The following is a 16,316-nucleotide window of genomic DNA, read 5'->3' on the forward strand; positions in this document are numbered from 1 at the left end:
TGTGATAAAAAGCCATCATCAATGGATCAAAGGTTAAACGAACTACCATGGTAACCACCCAGAAAAGAGTGATTTATTCACCCTGATGGGTGAAATAAGCCGGCGTTTGAGGAATATGAGCCTATTCTAAAGGTGTGTTCGGTGTGAATGCACCTTGAGTGACTATAGTGGCTTAAATCACCCGTGATTAGTCCCGCTTTTTGGTCGCTTCATCACTATCACTTCAGTGTCATGACGAGCGGGGAATAATATGAATAAAATGTGTCTGTAGAGACGTGGCAGCAGCATAGGATGGCTGCATAGAGAGCCCTCCCGTTACATTGGCTATAAAGAGAGTGACTGTTGCTTAATATCGCATCATTCATATTGATTTTTAATGTAATATTGTAGGCAGAGTCATCTCAACGTCCAAAAAAATATGTCATATGTCATATTTGCGGGATGCAAACCCGTGACCCATCGCTTCCAAGAACGGTGTCATAATTCACTCCACCATCATAACTTCAAAGTAGAGTGATCTATAGATCAGAGTGTATTACAATATAAAACAACACTCTTGCCTCAAAAGTGGATTCATTTAAATTGTCATCTCCCCTTTACATTCTCCACAGGTTACTACAGACGTCAGTAGATGTTTTAAAGGGGACATATCATGCTAAATCCACTTTTTTAGCCCTGAAATGCATTTTGTTGTATATTTAGAGTGCTTAGAAGTACAGAAAAAATTAAATTAGTCTCTTCAGGTGCTCCGTAGATATCTTTATATTCTGTTTTGCTCATATTTTTCAATCTGTTTCGATTATTCTATTCTCCATTACATTTTTGAACTATTACATCACAGTATTTGCAGCGGAACTGCCAAATTAGTACATCAACTCCAGGATAAGTCAAAATGTTCGGTTGTTGGATGTTGTAACCCACACGCTTCATTACACCGTCTCCCAGCATCAGAACCTTTTTGAAGTGCCTGGTTGAGTTTTATTTTTCACGGAAATGTACCCACATCTGTGGGTAAGGTCATTTTTGTGTGCGCGAAGCACTTCAAGGATGACTGCTTCAGCAACCTCCACCAGTATAAAGAAGGATTTGCCGAAAGACTTTGTCTGATTGAGGGTTCAATTCCTTCTATCTTTGGAGACGACGAACAGAGCACTTCGGTAAGCTGTAAATAATGCTAAAAAGTGTGATGATAAGACGTCCCTGTCATTGTTTTGTTAGCATTAGCAGTTGCACCGTCTTCAGACTTCATATGTTAACGCTGTGTGCTCGTTTTAGATCCTTGATGATATGGCCTACGTGATTAAATTAAAGTCTAAAGTTTTCATTAGTTTTTGTCTTTTAAAAGACTGTATTAAAATGCATTTCGTGACGTTAGCTTGGCGCTAGCGTTAGCTCGGTGCTTGTGTTAGCTCACTTGTTAGGGTTCTGCAGGTTCATCATCTTCATTTTCATCTCACTCGGCCGGGTCCGACTCTGGCTCGAACATGTAAAGCTGGATGGACAAGTCTTCCGTTGTTGACATTTTGTAAATAACCTCTGAATAAAAAGTTTATGCGCCGCTACATAGCCGTATCTCTTCTATCAAACTACAAAAATGGCCGAGCAGGGTGGAGTTGAACCGAGTGTCACCTGAAGAGGGGGCGGGGTATGGAGTGTCTCATTTGCATTTAAAGAGGCCGCACCAAAACGAGTTGCTCTCAGAAGCACATCAGAAAAGGGGTAGAAAAGGGGCCTGTGGAGCTATAATAATGAGGAATTCAGAACCAAGCATTGCAGTTCCGCTTTATATAGACCACAACTGTATGATTTATATGTAAAAAGGAAGGATTTAAAACCATGATATGTCCCCTTTAATGTAGATCAACCATTCAGTGTCTTTCACTTAATGATCTGCATCCACAATGTTATAAAGAAAACTAACGTTTGCACAAAACAAAAAACGTAAAGCAACACAACATTAGTAATGATGTGAGCATGTCTGTGGTGTGTGATGTTACTAATGTGTTTCAGAGAAGAGTGTCAAGGTACATTGTTCAGTGTTCATAAGTGGTCTTCAGGTGGGCAGAGCCAGGTAGAAACCCAGGGTTTCTTTGATAAAAACCTGCCAGCGACTAGGTTTAATTCACAGACAATGTTGCCATGGTAACATACTCAGAAGAACAAACCTCGCGTTTAAGAATGGGATACTCAGAGTTTCCCTCATTCATACTCAGTTTGAACATAACCCGCCTTATGGAATACCACTCTGCACAATAAAAATCTTTGTTGTTGTCTTTTACAATCTTCTCATCTTTTTGAAAATGTGTCTGTGCTGTCAGTTTCAAATTGTGGATTGCACCATACAAGCATTGTTCTTCTGCGCTTTCAAACACCTCCAATACAACTGAAAAGCTGTGGGAAAGGGAAGCCCTCATTACACCAACTAATCCAGCAGGTTCCAGATGTTTCCCTCCTCTAACACAGCTAGTGGTGCAACGGATCATCATTGATTCGTAATCCGCACGGATCTCTCTCCACGGTTTGGCACGCACGTGGTCCGCGGATTGGTTGAGAAAAAAAAAAAAAAACTTGAATGAATCGTGCATCATTAGTAATGCCCCGATGAAGCCTGTTCCATTTGCGATGTGCGTGTGTGTTGTGTGCGCGCGCGCAACTGAGAGCAAGCGTACCGGCACAGGTGGGGTTCGGGCTCCTGGTCGTAATCTGTGTGTGATTGAGTGAGAGTTGAAGAGAGACACACACATACAGGGAGGGAGAGAGAAAGGAACAGCTCTGTGCGTGCGCGTAGTAAGTCCATGTGAATGTTGTCATGTTTATGCCTCGTCCATCCATGTCTTATTAAATAAATATCGGCTCTAGTCTGGATGGCCATCCTTGACTATTGTAAGTATTTGAAATGATAAACTCAGATCTGCTTTCTTTTCTTTCTTTCATTATTTTTTGATGATGTCGGTATATGCTAGTTTTTAATTCACTCTCCATGTTTAAAAAAAGGTGTAATGCCATATTTTTTTTCCATACACTTACCTGTTTAAAGGATGAAGGTGTCATGCCTTATATTGCACTTTATTTTGTTTTTATATGATTCAAAATTTTATTTAAGCACTGATTTGACACCTGAAGTTAAACGTCATTTACATTTACTGAGCAGAAAAATGGTGCACTAAGTGTTCTACAAAATAAATAGAGAGCAAAGTTATGTCTTGTCTTAAAATGTTCCGATCCATGACTTAAAACCGTGATACGATCCGAACCGTGAGTTTTTTGATCCGTTGCACCCCTAAACACAGCTGAGAGGCTCTTTAGCCAACTCTCTGTAGAGCTGCTGGTGGGGCAGGGAGACGTCTATGACATGCTGGATTAGTGGCCCTTGAAGACACCCCTGCACTACAGAGTGTGACCCTTAACTTAAAGCTCTAGTTTTTAGGCCATTTTCAGTCTATCTACCAGGGTTGGGGTCAATCATAATTGTAATTGCGTAAATGATAATAACTGAAAAAAATCTGTTGCTGTTGTAATCACAATTTATTTTTAATTAGGTTTAGATAGTTGACTTTGTAATTGTACTTGCCCATATAAACTGTCAATTACAATGAAATTAAATGCAAAACTGGAGAACATGTTACAGTTCTATGGCTTACACATACCTAGTTAATATAATTATTCAAATATGTTTTATATCAACTTTTCCCACTACCTGTCAGTTCTCTAAAAATGTAACGAAGAGATGAAAAATAAATGAGATGATAGCTAATATTGTTTAGTGTATTTTAAAGCTGATTTAGGAGGGTCAAAACTGACCCGTTATGATAAGAGATGCTAACCGAAAGATAAAAAAGTTTTATGGGGTTATATATTTCAGACTCTGTAACTCTGACTAATTAAATTTTAACGTTAGTACTTGAGAACTTAATTGTAATTAACTTTCAGGGGAAATGTATAATTGTAACTAAAAAAAAAATTCCACTCACCGTAATCATAATTGAGTTGTAATTGAACATGGATAACTGAAAATGTAACTAAAAAATGTCATTCACCCCCAACCCTGCTATCTACCAATCAGTTATATACAAAGAAGAACAACTGTTTATTAGGGAAAGTGTTTACAATTGTGTTCTTGAATAAATCAATATTATCCCCTGCATTTGTTTTCTTTGTATTACACAGTGAAATTAAAGAGAGTTGTATCCCTTTATTCTTCTGATAGTTTATGACGTCAATGCAATAAAGACCAAATTTAGAGATTTTAAAATACTTTGTAAAACAATTACAGCATCTAGGGGAAAAACTACAGCTCAGTTCTGAAATAAATAACTGATAAACTAGCTAATACAAAGTGTTGATATAAATGCAACAAACATTTGTTGACCAATGTAATCATTGTGCATCCTGAGTGAGCAGCAGTCACTGTGCAACACTTGACTGTGGAAGTAAAGGTATGAGCCTTCTAATCAGCCTAATAAAGCTTATTTGTCTTTTCATAGTCTATATTCTCTACACAGGAAGTTGTACCAGTACAAAGGATTTTAATTTTAACACAAGTACCAACAGTTAAGAGACTAAAAAGCAATGCAAACTTGAGTTGGAAGCAGTCATGGGGCTCATGCATGCCCTAAGTATATAAGAGGTGAGAGTAAAGGTTTGATGAAAGGAGGACCTACCTGTGTGAGTGAGACTGTGCCGCTCCAGTTGGTAACGCTGGATAAACCTCATATCACACATGGTGCAAGCATATGGCTTTACCCCTAAACATAAAGCAATGTCAAAGGCAGAATGTGAGAAACAAGGGGAAAAAAAGATGATCTTAATGCATTACCAAAAGACACATATAAAAAGACTAAAACATAAGACAAAGAAATGCACTTGTTTTTTTGTTTTTTTAGTCAGTTCAAAAAGGAATCGGCCAGACATTATATTTCATTATTTGTCTAATGTGTCATAAATAGACAGAAGAATTTAATGGTACACATGCAAGAGTACAGTGGCGGTCACAAAAAACACAACTGACAGGAAGAGTCACTTTTCAGAGGACAGTTTTCCAACAAAGCCTAAAAATCATATGTGTATAATGATTATAGAAATGTATACAAAGGGGTTTATACCTTATATTGTGCATGTTGTTTAAAAAGGTGAAAGTTAACAATGAGTTCAGGCATACCAGTATGTGTGAGGCTGTGTCTTGCCAAATGGTAACGCTGGAAGAACCTCATGTCACACATGGAGCAAGCGTATGGCTTCACCCCTATACACACAAAGTACCAACTTTAACATGATACATACAAGTTACAAGCATCTAATAATGGCTTAAGATTCATCTCTCGCTGCGAGAGGACTGTAAACATTTGGGATGGATATCTAAAAAGGATCACTTATGTAAAGTCAAATGGAGAAGTAAAACTTGTACCCGTGTGGGTGAGGGTGTGTCTTGCCAGGTGGTATCTCTGGAAAAATCTCATGTCACACATAGAGCAAGCATATGGCTTCACCCCTGCACACAGAGAATACAATCTTAATGTAAATAACACAATGAGCTTGAGAGGAAGCTATATCAGCTAATGTATCTTGACATGCCCCAAGCAACAGTGTAGTACCGCATTTACTCATGGGGGAACAATCATAATAACAAACCACAAGGGAAATACACTCTAAAGCCTAATGCCACTTTTTACTGTCCACATGCTTTGCAAAGGCCAAATGTATTTATACTAAATTAGGGTAGGCACAGATACTGAAGGTTAACATGGGGATTGCGGTCTAAAACAATGCTTTTAAGGGTTTTAACAGAAATCGAAGGCCACTTCTCAAACACTTCAACTCATCTGTTTACTGATAACTTCATTCTATAGGCAAGTGTTGCCAAAACATGAAATACGGTACATGGGAACTCATGAAGTGAAGAAGGGTAAACCCATACCCGTGTGAGTGAGGCTGTGTCTTGCCAAGTGGTAGCGTTGGAAAAATCTCATATCACACATGGAGCAAGCGTATGGCTTCACCCCTACACACATGAGAATACATCAAAAAACGTCTTCAAAAGGGGGAAAAATAGTTGTTTTCAGCACATATTGATGGTTCTAATAATGACACGCTGTACTGTGGTTTTGTGTATTGTGGCAACATGTGGGTCTCCCCTGTCAATTAAACATGAAGCAACAAAATAAAGTGACTAATCAGGAGTGGACACAACTTTTATGTTATTATTCAGTACATGTGAAACATAAACACTCCTAAATAACAAACTAGAGTAAGTGGACGCATACCGGTATGTGTGAGGCTGTGTCTTGCCAGATGGTAACGTTGGAAGAACCTCATGTCACACATGGAGCAAGCGTACGGCTTCACCCCTACGTACACAAAGCATCAACGTATTAGCTAATAAGTACTTTTTGATTCCATCGGGATTGGGCAGGCATCAATCTTGGTGACTTTGAAGTGTGCAGACATACATGTCAGCTACAAGATGGCTTTGAGACTCCGGGCAGTGATCATGTGGCATTTCCACCACGTGGTACCGACACAGCTTGATTTAATTCTACACAGTTAACTTGCATTTCCATCCAGGGGGTAGTAGCTGGTACCAGGTACCACATGTATTAGTTTTTAGTACGGCTGGGTTAAATAAAAATTGATTTTCTTTTGAATGGCCCAATACTGATTCATAAAATCCAAAACTTGATTATTTAACACGGCTTTTTGATTTTTAATGTAAATATTACTGCACAAAGTTACTTTTTCTACTGTTTACAGAGTTAGATCTCTGACAATCTCTTCCATATTCAATTAAAATCGATACTGTAACTGAAATATCCTTAAACAAGTCAAAAATTAAATTGAAGGGCAAATCAAATTGGCGCCTTGTAAATCAAATGGATATGAGAAATCTCAATCGATTCCTAGCTCTAGTTTTTAGTGCAGTGTATATGTGACGTAGGACACAGCAGTGCATTAATTGCTGCACACATCTTAATGTCTGGAACAAGATGTCCTTTTCCTATCCCGTTTGCTCATGCTGCCTCGATCTACTCTGGATCTTGTTGGGTTCTTTCTTTCTTACTATGAATTTTATATTGTTAAGCGCTTTGAGATAATTTTGCTGTATTTTGGGCTACATAAATAAAGTTGAATTGAATTGAATTTGTGCTCCAATGGCTGCGCAGTGCAATCAAAGAGCAGAAATAAAGCATAATGTTCCCTCGACATCATCAGCTGTTTCCATGTTTGTCTTTTTAAAAATCATCTGTGCTATCCTGTAGTGGAAATCTCACCCATACCACGTAGTGGAAGTTATTGGCCAGCTGAAGCAGAAACAATAGACAGATGAGTTAACTGGTTGCCACCTGATGCAAGCAAAAGCCTCTTCATAGTTCACAAGAACAGAGAACTCAATTCCCACCACCAGGCCCAAAGGCCAACGGATCTTAGCAAGACGTCTTTTCCTTCTCAACAATATCTCACTTTGCAACGACTAATATATATTCTCCCCTGGTTCAAGCATGTTTTTTCCTTTAGCGGTTTTTATCGTTTCCTTCCCATCAGGGATCAGGTATAGCATATGTAACATTCATCATATAATCATCGACACGACCAACAGGAACGTGAGAACAAAGACAAAGTTCTCTGTTCTTTTGAAGTATGTAGAAGCCTTTACTGGCAAAGACACTTCACATCACAGACGATCAAATTTCCACCAGCCACCAACTAAAGTGAATGATTGGCGAGTTCATTTGCATCAAACCAATTTAACCTACGCCTTAGCCAGAGTTACAGCTTACCCCAATGAGCATTGCAGTAATTAGTCGTAATACTACAGAGAAGTGGACATCAAAGGACTATTCCCACATTGTGCCACGACATACTAACCCCAGTGAAACGCATCACTAGTTTATTACTAACTATATTGTGAAACATTGAATATGTGCTATAGAATATACGCTGATTAATGTAGTCACTATTAGCTCAAAGACGGGTTTTTGTGCATGGCTTGAGATCATTTCTTTTTTAGAAATGTAATCATTGATAACTATCCATAACAACAAGGAGCTTTGTTATTATTCCTTTATGTGTTCATAACTGATTTTTAATCTAATGAAAGTCCTATTATGTATGAAGCTGTCACTGCTATACAAGTTTGAATACTACTCGCATTGAATGACTGATGTTAATTCAACTCCCAAAAGGACAGTTACAGGTCTGCAGGTCTTTTTAATACACTATCTACAATATATAATCACTTCTTAGCCGGCATGTTGTACTTTAATCATCTGCATGATTGCTCACACTGAACAGTCTTTATAGATGATATATTCAAGGTATGTTTAAGGAAATGCTTCATCTGGGTACGGCAAAAGGACGCATACCCGTATGAGTGAGTCTGTGTCTCTCCAGGTGGTAACGCTGGAAAAACCTCATGTCACACATGGAACAAGCGTACGGCTTCACCCCTACACACACACACACAGAGCACACAGTTGTTAGCTATCCCCTCTATAAGTAGAGGAAAATGTGAAATAAACGGAAAAGAACATAAAATAGTTAAATGTGAAAGCGCTTTTTTGCAAAGCAAGTGCTTGAAGTAACATATGCATTACGCAAGAAATACATATGTCCAAATGAATGCATAGAAGCCATGCTATGATGGGTAAAAAAGATGCACTAAAGGGGCAGTAGATTCAAAAGTCAGGGGAGCATTTGGTTTTGGAGATGACTTACCCACAGGGCATCAATAACACAAAAACAATTATTGGTGAAAGGTTGCAACATTTAACTGGGGCCACTCAGAACATAGTCCTTGGATGTCCATGCATCAAACAGCTTTTAAAAACATTCAACTGGATGCATTGAATGTTTTTGTCGCCTGTGAAATTTAATTTATTCACACACTGAGGTCCAACTGGAAAGTCCACTATCAAAAAGTCATTAAGTTAAGCGCGTGTGATTTTATTTAATTTAATCTTATTTTTAATGCTGAACAAAATCGAGAATATCACTGACTAAAAACACTGTAGCAAAAGTTGCATCATAAATCAAAAAGAAATAAGTACAGCACAACGTACATAAGATTTGTGTGCACAAACGTAAAAAAAAAAAAAAAAACAAAAACTGCTGTTCACTGTTAACATCTAGGAACTCTTGATTTTCCGTGATTTTGAAAAACAAATGGAAATCAAACAATTAGTTTCCTGAAATGGAAAGAGCAATACACTAAATATACCCTCATCTACATGTTTTGTGAAAATATAATATTTCCACCAGATTTACTGAAGAACACCCGGTCCGCAAACCTTGCAAGATTTTGGAAATCCTGTTTTATAATTTATTTTCAATATTTAAGTTAAAAATAATTTTGTGATGTTTAGTTTGTTAGTAATCAACATCAAATTAGGGAAAGACAATAAAAAAGAAAAAAACAACTTGGGGTGGACAAAGCAAATAATTTTATTGTATATATTTAAAATCATTATAAAATTAAATCTACTGTTGGAACTAGGACGCATGTGCAGATCTTTACTCGACACATAATGCCTGTGACCCCCAGATGTAGTTTTGACAGTTACATTGCATTTATGAGATTATGTCCTCGAAGAAAAAAAAATGTGTGCACACAATCTTTTGACAAGTTGACATTATCCCATATTTAAGACAAATTAAACAGCATTTAATAAGGAAATGCAAGTTCAATCTGTGTTTCTGTGTGATGTATCCTGACAGTCATTGCGGGGAGTTTATGTGTAACTACGTAGCTTTGGTGACAATGTACAGCAACTGATAGTTGGACTAAAAGAGGCATATCCCTGGATTTCTTCATGGATCACACCAGTGAAGACACACCATAGTGGAAAGGCATCCCATTTGCAGAACCAACTGCCATAACACTCAAATATATACTACAAACAATGAAACTTCCTCTGTCAATGCAATGACAAAACTATTTGAAACACTTGGCCCACAATTATCCCTAATAAACAAACACATCTATATGTATTTAGTAATGCCTTCTTTTTTCTGTAAAACCCTTAAATAATAATGTTTGTCCAAATTGTGTCCAAATTGAAAAAAAGTAAAAATGTGCCATATTGGCAAAAACAAGAGTTTTTAATAGTGGACTATCAGACTGCACTGTAGACCTGGTGTTTGGGACTCAAGACCGCAGATTAAATTTTGGGCTGAACAGATTTTGGGGGTGGCTTTGTTGGAAGTTACTGTCCACAGACAAAGTGAACCCTGAGCATCTGTCCATTGCTTCAAGTGACAGACTACACACGTAGTCAGATTTATGTAAAATGGGTACGGTTGAAGGACGCATACCCGTGTGAATGAGGCTGTGTCTCTCCAGGTGGTAACGCTGAATAAACCTCATGTCACACACGGCACAAGCATACGGCTTCTCCCCTAAACCGAAGAGCACCAGTTTTAGTTAAAGTCCTCACATAAACCAGTTATCTGCGAGACAAAAGCTATCACCATGGTATTAGCAGGCCATTGCAAAACCACACAGTTACTGCACACTCCAAGATTGTGTTTAACTTGAACTTTCTGTGCCTCTTCCAATAACTGTTTATTTAAGTAACAAAAAAAGCTAAGTAAACTGTAAGTATGAGCCGTTCTAACCAGAAACCATACCTGTATGAATGAGGATGTGTCTCTTCAGGTGGTATCCACTTCTAAATGCGCCATAACAGTGATCACAAATAAAGTTTTTCTGAACTTTCGACGCAGGACCATTCTCATCTCCACCAGCGCCCTGTGGAGCGTACAGAAGAACTGGTAGTCATTCAACATTTAGAATGCTGTCACTGAAGAAGAATAGAGTTGTGTATGTCTAATCAAATGGCTTAATCATGGATTAACAAAAGAAGATATTCCACATAGATTGGCAACATCTAAACTATCACAGAAACATTTGTTTTTGCATGTGATTTACAAGTGGACTGAAAACCTTCCAACAATACTTCCCAATGGACTAATGGCCTCGCACTGCTCCCTGTTATAAGCACAACTGCAGTAATTGTGTTCTGCTGTGCTCCCCTCCCCCTCTTTCTTCTCTAGAGCCTCCACCCCCCTCCACATCAATCCCTCAGCTCCTCCCCCACCCACACACACACACACAAACAAAATCCAAACCCACCGCAGCTCCCAGTTCAGCTTCCTTTAACTAAGTTAGGGATGTTTAAGAAAAAAAAGGAATTTCAAAGAGAAATGAAGTTTCCAAAGTAAAACCAGAAAAACCCAGCAACGGTCATTTTCTATTTGGCATCATAGCCACTGACCTTCCCTCCCCTTCCTTCTTGTTCTCTCACTTTGCAGGGCGCAACTGATTTCCTGTTCTTTTTCTTCTGCTGCATGTCCTCATTGGCCCTCATCTCCTTCTCATCCAGCAATCGAGGAGCTTGAAATTCACCTTCCTTCCGGATGAGCTGCAGAACAAGAGAAAAATGCTTTATCTTCAGAAAGCTAACTTTTAACAATAAAAAGCACAAGTTGGCTGTTAATAGAATGTTTGACTTTTTCATCTTAACAATTGTAAGGTTATTGCAAAATTAATTACCAGTGTGTGAAAATCTAATTCACCATTCAAATTGTAATGTGAGTGAAGGCAAAGATTAAATAAGCAGAAAAATCTAAATGGGCCTTGCTTACAATTGAGAGACAATAATGACATTTTCCCAATATTCTTGATGGGCCTAAATCAAAACACTAATTACACTGTGTTTAAATAACTAGATGTTGCTGAAAACTAAAGTAAAGTAAACTAAAAGTAATACTGAAGTCAACGTATAGTTTGGCAAATGTGTACACGCAGTAAAACACTGTTTCCCAACCCATCTTGTCCGGTGTAACCCATTATGTTATAAGTATATCCTAATTTGATATATGCTGTTTATATGATAGATCACTGCTTCTGGAATGGCATTGATGAATCCACAAAGTCAAAATAAAAAAAGAGAAACTATTTTTGTATTTCTAAATAAATACTGTGAAATATGCTGCTTTGAAATACACAGGCACCCAATTATTGTCTCCTATTGTCAGAGTTGTGATTAAATGACACTTCCCTGCATAAATAAATATCATTCATTCAAATTACAGGACATTATCCTCACAGTTTGAAAGTAGGAACAATTGTGGGTCCTAAACCATGAGCTAAGAAGCTCTGGTTGACAACGGCTATGTGTTTCTAACATTGGTTATTCAACCAGTGTTTCTCAAATGGGGGTGAGAGAGAGAGAGAGAGAGAGAGAGAGAGAGAGAGAGAGATATATATATATATATATATATATATATATATATATATATATATATATATATGCTTTTTCATAGTATTCTGAGCAAAGTGATGTAGTCAGACAAAGGGGTACTTGGATTCAGAAGTACGAGAAGGGGGTACTTGAGCCAAAAAAGTTTGAGAACCACTGTTCTAGCATTTTGGATTTAACTTGGCTTTTTTTTTTTAATACTGCAAAATAGATTACATTATAAGTTGATAGGAATTGTTTCTAGTTTTGTTTCTTACACGATTTCTTAACTGCCAATAGTATACTTTATTAAAAACAACAACAGTTCTTTATTAGTATTTAGAAATCCTAGATTATGTTTTGGTGCTTGAACCCAGAGTCCAACATGTTTGTCACATCAGTGTCCCTGATTAAGGTCGTCTGCATTTTTGTGTGATTTCCTTTTCCAACGACCCATTCCCATTTGTATTTCCCCTGTGGTTTCTAACCAGTGGTGGACAGCTCATTCCAGATGGCAGGATCATATGGCTCTGGGGACCACGGTCGGGCCCCTCTCTCTGCTGAGGTGCATGGCCAAGAGGTGCCATCATTTTTTTGGGTGGAGCCGCCATGGTGCTGGCCTGCATCAGAGCCATACTGGAGAGGACAGCTTCGCAGCCAAGCAGCCCTGCCTGCACCACAACACAAACAGTAACAATATTTTACCGAATGTATCAAACATTTCAATTAAAATAGCTTTGTCTACCACTATTACGTGGCATTGCTGGTTGCCATGAAAAACAAAATTTTGAGTGACAGAATGCAGCAAATTAAGTGAATTGTTACCACTTTGGTGTTCTGAAAACAAACCCATTTCATATGGTCGCGGACTGAGCTGCTGGGCAGGTGTGACATTGCTGTAGTATATGTGAGCGAAGGGACAGGGGCGGGGAAAAGGTCATCCACTGTTCTGTCAGTCAGGATGGCTGGGCTGGTGGGAAGCCACACCCACCTCACTCATCTAGCATTAAACCTGAGAGAAAGGAGGACGTGGATGAAACAGAAAAGCACAACATTGATTACAACAAGATCAGACTCTGTCTGATTATTGTACCCAAATTATGCACCAAACTTCTCTTGTGCAAATTCTCTTTTTGTTTCCTGTTTTATTAGTATATTTTTCCTTTAGGATTTAGGATTGCAAAGCTGAGGAGAAACATTTTAATAAGAAGTTAAGACAAACTTGAAATTAATTTTAAAACTTTTTTCCCCAATAACGAAGCAGGACTCTCAATAAAAAGCAATAGTTTTTTGTTTTCATCAAAGTGCGTCTACAACCGATCACAACTTTCAAAGACAACTGAAAAATATTGATACGTTTCATAAATTGCATCGCCATGCAAAATAAACACTGCTCACTTACAAATACAGTTTACACACTAAGGGGCATTCACATACATTAATCTGGGTATTTTTTAAGAAAATATTATGAAAACAAAATAAGTATCAACATTATGATGGACCAGCACAAACAGGCACAAAGGAAATCACGCAAAAATACAGAGGACCTTAATCAGGGACACTGATGTGACAAACATGTTGGACTCTGGGTTCAAGCACCAAAAACAATCTCAGATTTCTAGTAAATCCTAATAAAGACCTGTTGTTTTTAAAAGCACATATAATAGCTTGTTCGGGCATTTTGTTCACACTTTTTCCCCTTTGTAATCTGTAAATTATTACTCAAGCTATTATAGATATCAGATTGCTTTTCATTGTAGCTGAACAAGATTAAAATATTTGAAAAATACAATAATTAATATTAGGATTTCACATATAGAAATTATACTGCACTTGAAAAAGATGTGCATTTAATTTGAATTGTATCAAATATAGCTGGGAAAAAGGGACATTTTCAAAACACTAAAATGTCTATATCTTTTAGAATGAGGTATGAAATTAACCCTATAGGTAGACAACAATAACAAGTTCCGACTCTCTAAAATAAGCCTAGATAGGAACCGGCCCCATTCCACAAAACAAATACGAGAAAAGTAAAGACAATACAGACAGTTCTCTGACTTTGTGAATGTGCCAATTTATGACCAGCATGTCAACAAGAGTTAAATACATTCTAAGGACACAGTTATCTGTTGTCAGTGCTACCTAACCATCCACTGCAATGATAGATAGATAGATAGATAGATAGATAGATAGATAGATAGATAGATAGAGCTGTAATACCGTGATTATGTCGTATTTGTTATTTACAATATGTGGTGACCTAAGGCTTTAAGTAACATCAACCAGTACCGTGTTCGGACTTATTATATGAGAGTCGTTGAAAGGCTTTACGAGGAGGCCGTTGACTCAAAGTAGCTTGTTTATTGTAGGAGACGAAAGCGTGTGTTAGCCTTTATAGTGTTTAATAAAAAGCCAAGTATAAATATATATAAAAGTAACATGATTGCTAAAGTGTTTGCTCAGATTCAGATTTTTTCAGGCCGATAAATATTTTTGCTCGGCTAATACTGGCTAAGATAATGAAGTAGCTAACCATGCTAGGCTAGCAGATAGCTGAATGCTAACAGCCAAATACTAAATAGAGGAAAATAATGAGCTGTTTCAACAATTCATCACCAAAGCACACGTTCCGATCACGTTTTGACAACATGACCGACATAAAGGCGTTTTTGTCTGCAAAGTGTATTTGTGCTTTTTTTCCCCCCACGTTGCTAAAGCTGGCCTCCACACTCGCACCCAATCCAATGTTATAGTTGTGCACAAGCAAGCTAATAGCAGCTAGCTGCTCAATAACGACCTATAATACGCATATTAAGGTACACCAATAAATGCTCAGTTGACCAGCCCACATTTGAACTTATTCTGAATATAAGCCTGAGATCTAAATGTCATTATACTCAGAAGATCAACACTTGGGAGACTGTCTTAAGATGAAGACGATAGTGATGATGGCCGTCGCTGCCTCCCCCTCCTTATCATTAGACTAATGCTAGCTACTAAGCTAGCAGGCTAGCGTTGACACCAATACTCGCTAAACCCCCCACCGCTTGCTGTAGAAGTGTAAACGCGCACAATTATACACAGAACATCCAGAGCTTCAATGAGAAACAGCTATGGTTGAACCCACGTACCTTTCAGCTTGTTTTTCCCCACGTTTTCAGCCGCGTCTAGTTTACAAACAGAGGAAACGCCACAGGATGTCACCCACTCCCCCCACGCAACACCACGACTTGTGTAGACCAGGAGAAAAGGATCATCTTCGTGTGCACCCTCGCTACCAGGCGTGTGGCTTCAAAGATCACATTAAAAAAAATAATAATAATTAAAAACCAGTTACACCATGTTTACAGCCGCTGCACCAGTGCGTAAACTGGTCTTAGCGAGTAGAAGGCCTGCAGGCACGCAGAGGAGAAAGGAGTGAGCGCCCACATCGACCGAAAGCACGGAAGAGCACGGCTACAGTGGGGGGTGGGTGAGGAACAGTGTGCTGCCCCCACCCTTCAGCTGAAAAACCAGTGAAATCCCCCCTGATCACCCACCATCATTACACACTGCACCCATCGCATTGTTAACAAATGCATTAGACAATCATACCTGACATGTGTCAATTATAAAGTCTGATTTGACTGTCTTAACCTTTAAACCTGTTGTATTGCACTTGCTTTTGGGCTTGTGCTATTTTTTTTTTTTTTTTTTTATTTTTTAAAGTAAGTGAGTGTTAACAGAAGCAAGGAGATGCAACAGTTTGTTACATAGAAGCAGTGTTTCCCAAATTGAGGTACGTGTACCCCAAGGGGTACGTGTTGGCACTACAGGGGTTAATTGAGAGATTGAGAATTACGAAATGTCAATAGTTCCGGACCTCAGGCAAACCTGACTATTGTTCCGGTGTAGTGTAAAATAATCCTACGCGTGAAAGCCTCCTACAGGCGCATGCGCACTATTAGCGAAGTAAATATTTACACGTTTACGTACAATATTTTGCGACCTTAAATTTGCCTACTGATGAACCCTAATTCTAATTCCTTTTTTCAACATGACGAACGCACATGCACAGTTCGCCAGGTGCGCACGCCCATT

The 16,316-nt window shown here is 38.4% G+C and overlaps 1 protein-coding gene across 30 annotated transcripts in view; it reads right to left on the minus strand.

The window, feature by feature from the left end:
• znf740a (zinc finger protein 740a) overlaps positions 1-15,679 on the minus strand; it is a 29,044-nt gene extending 13,365 nt beyond the window's left edge. For 19 of the 30 annotated variants that reach the window (XM_028446142.1, XM_028446159.1, XM_028446158.1 and 16 more), the window contains exons 1-12: positions 15,368-15,679; positions 13,059-13,245; positions 12,722-12,904; positions 11,268-11,414; positions 10,621-10,741; positions 10,306-10,389; positions 8,358-8,441; positions 6,261-6,344; positions 5,915-5,998; positions 5,405-5,488; positions 5,159-5,242; positions 4,662-4,745 (exon numbers count right to left, since the gene is read on the minus strand). In XM_028446142.1, coding sequence (XP_028301943.1) covers positions 4,662-4,745; positions 5,159-5,242; positions 5,405-5,488; positions 5,915-5,998; positions 6,261-6,344; positions 8,358-8,441; positions 10,306-10,389; positions 10,621-10,741; positions 11,268-11,414; positions 12,722-12,904; positions 13,059-13,127 — 1,108 coding nt within the window. In that variant the 5' untranslated portion in view covers positions 13,128-13,245; positions 15,368-15,679. The remainder of the gene's footprint in view (positions 1-4,661; positions 4,746-5,158; positions 5,243-5,404; positions 5,489-5,914; positions 5,999-6,260; positions 6,345-8,357; positions 8,442-10,305; positions 10,390-10,620; positions 10,742-11,267; positions 11,415-12,721; positions 12,905-13,058; positions 13,246-15,367) is intronic. The other 11 variants (XM_028446131.1, XM_028446132.1, XM_028446144.1 and 8 more) reach the window with 11 other exon arrangements.
• Between the last annotated feature and the right edge of the window lie 637 nt (positions 15,680-16,316).

The sequence above is a fragment of the Gouania willdenowi genome, chromosome 5 (genome assembly GCF_900634775.1).
Source record: "Gouania willdenowi chromosome 5, fGouWil2.1, whole genome shotgun sequence".
NCBI classification, from domain to species: domain Eukaryota; kingdom Metazoa; phylum Chordata; class Actinopteri; order Blenniiformes; family Gobiesocidae; genus Gouania; species Gouania willdenowi.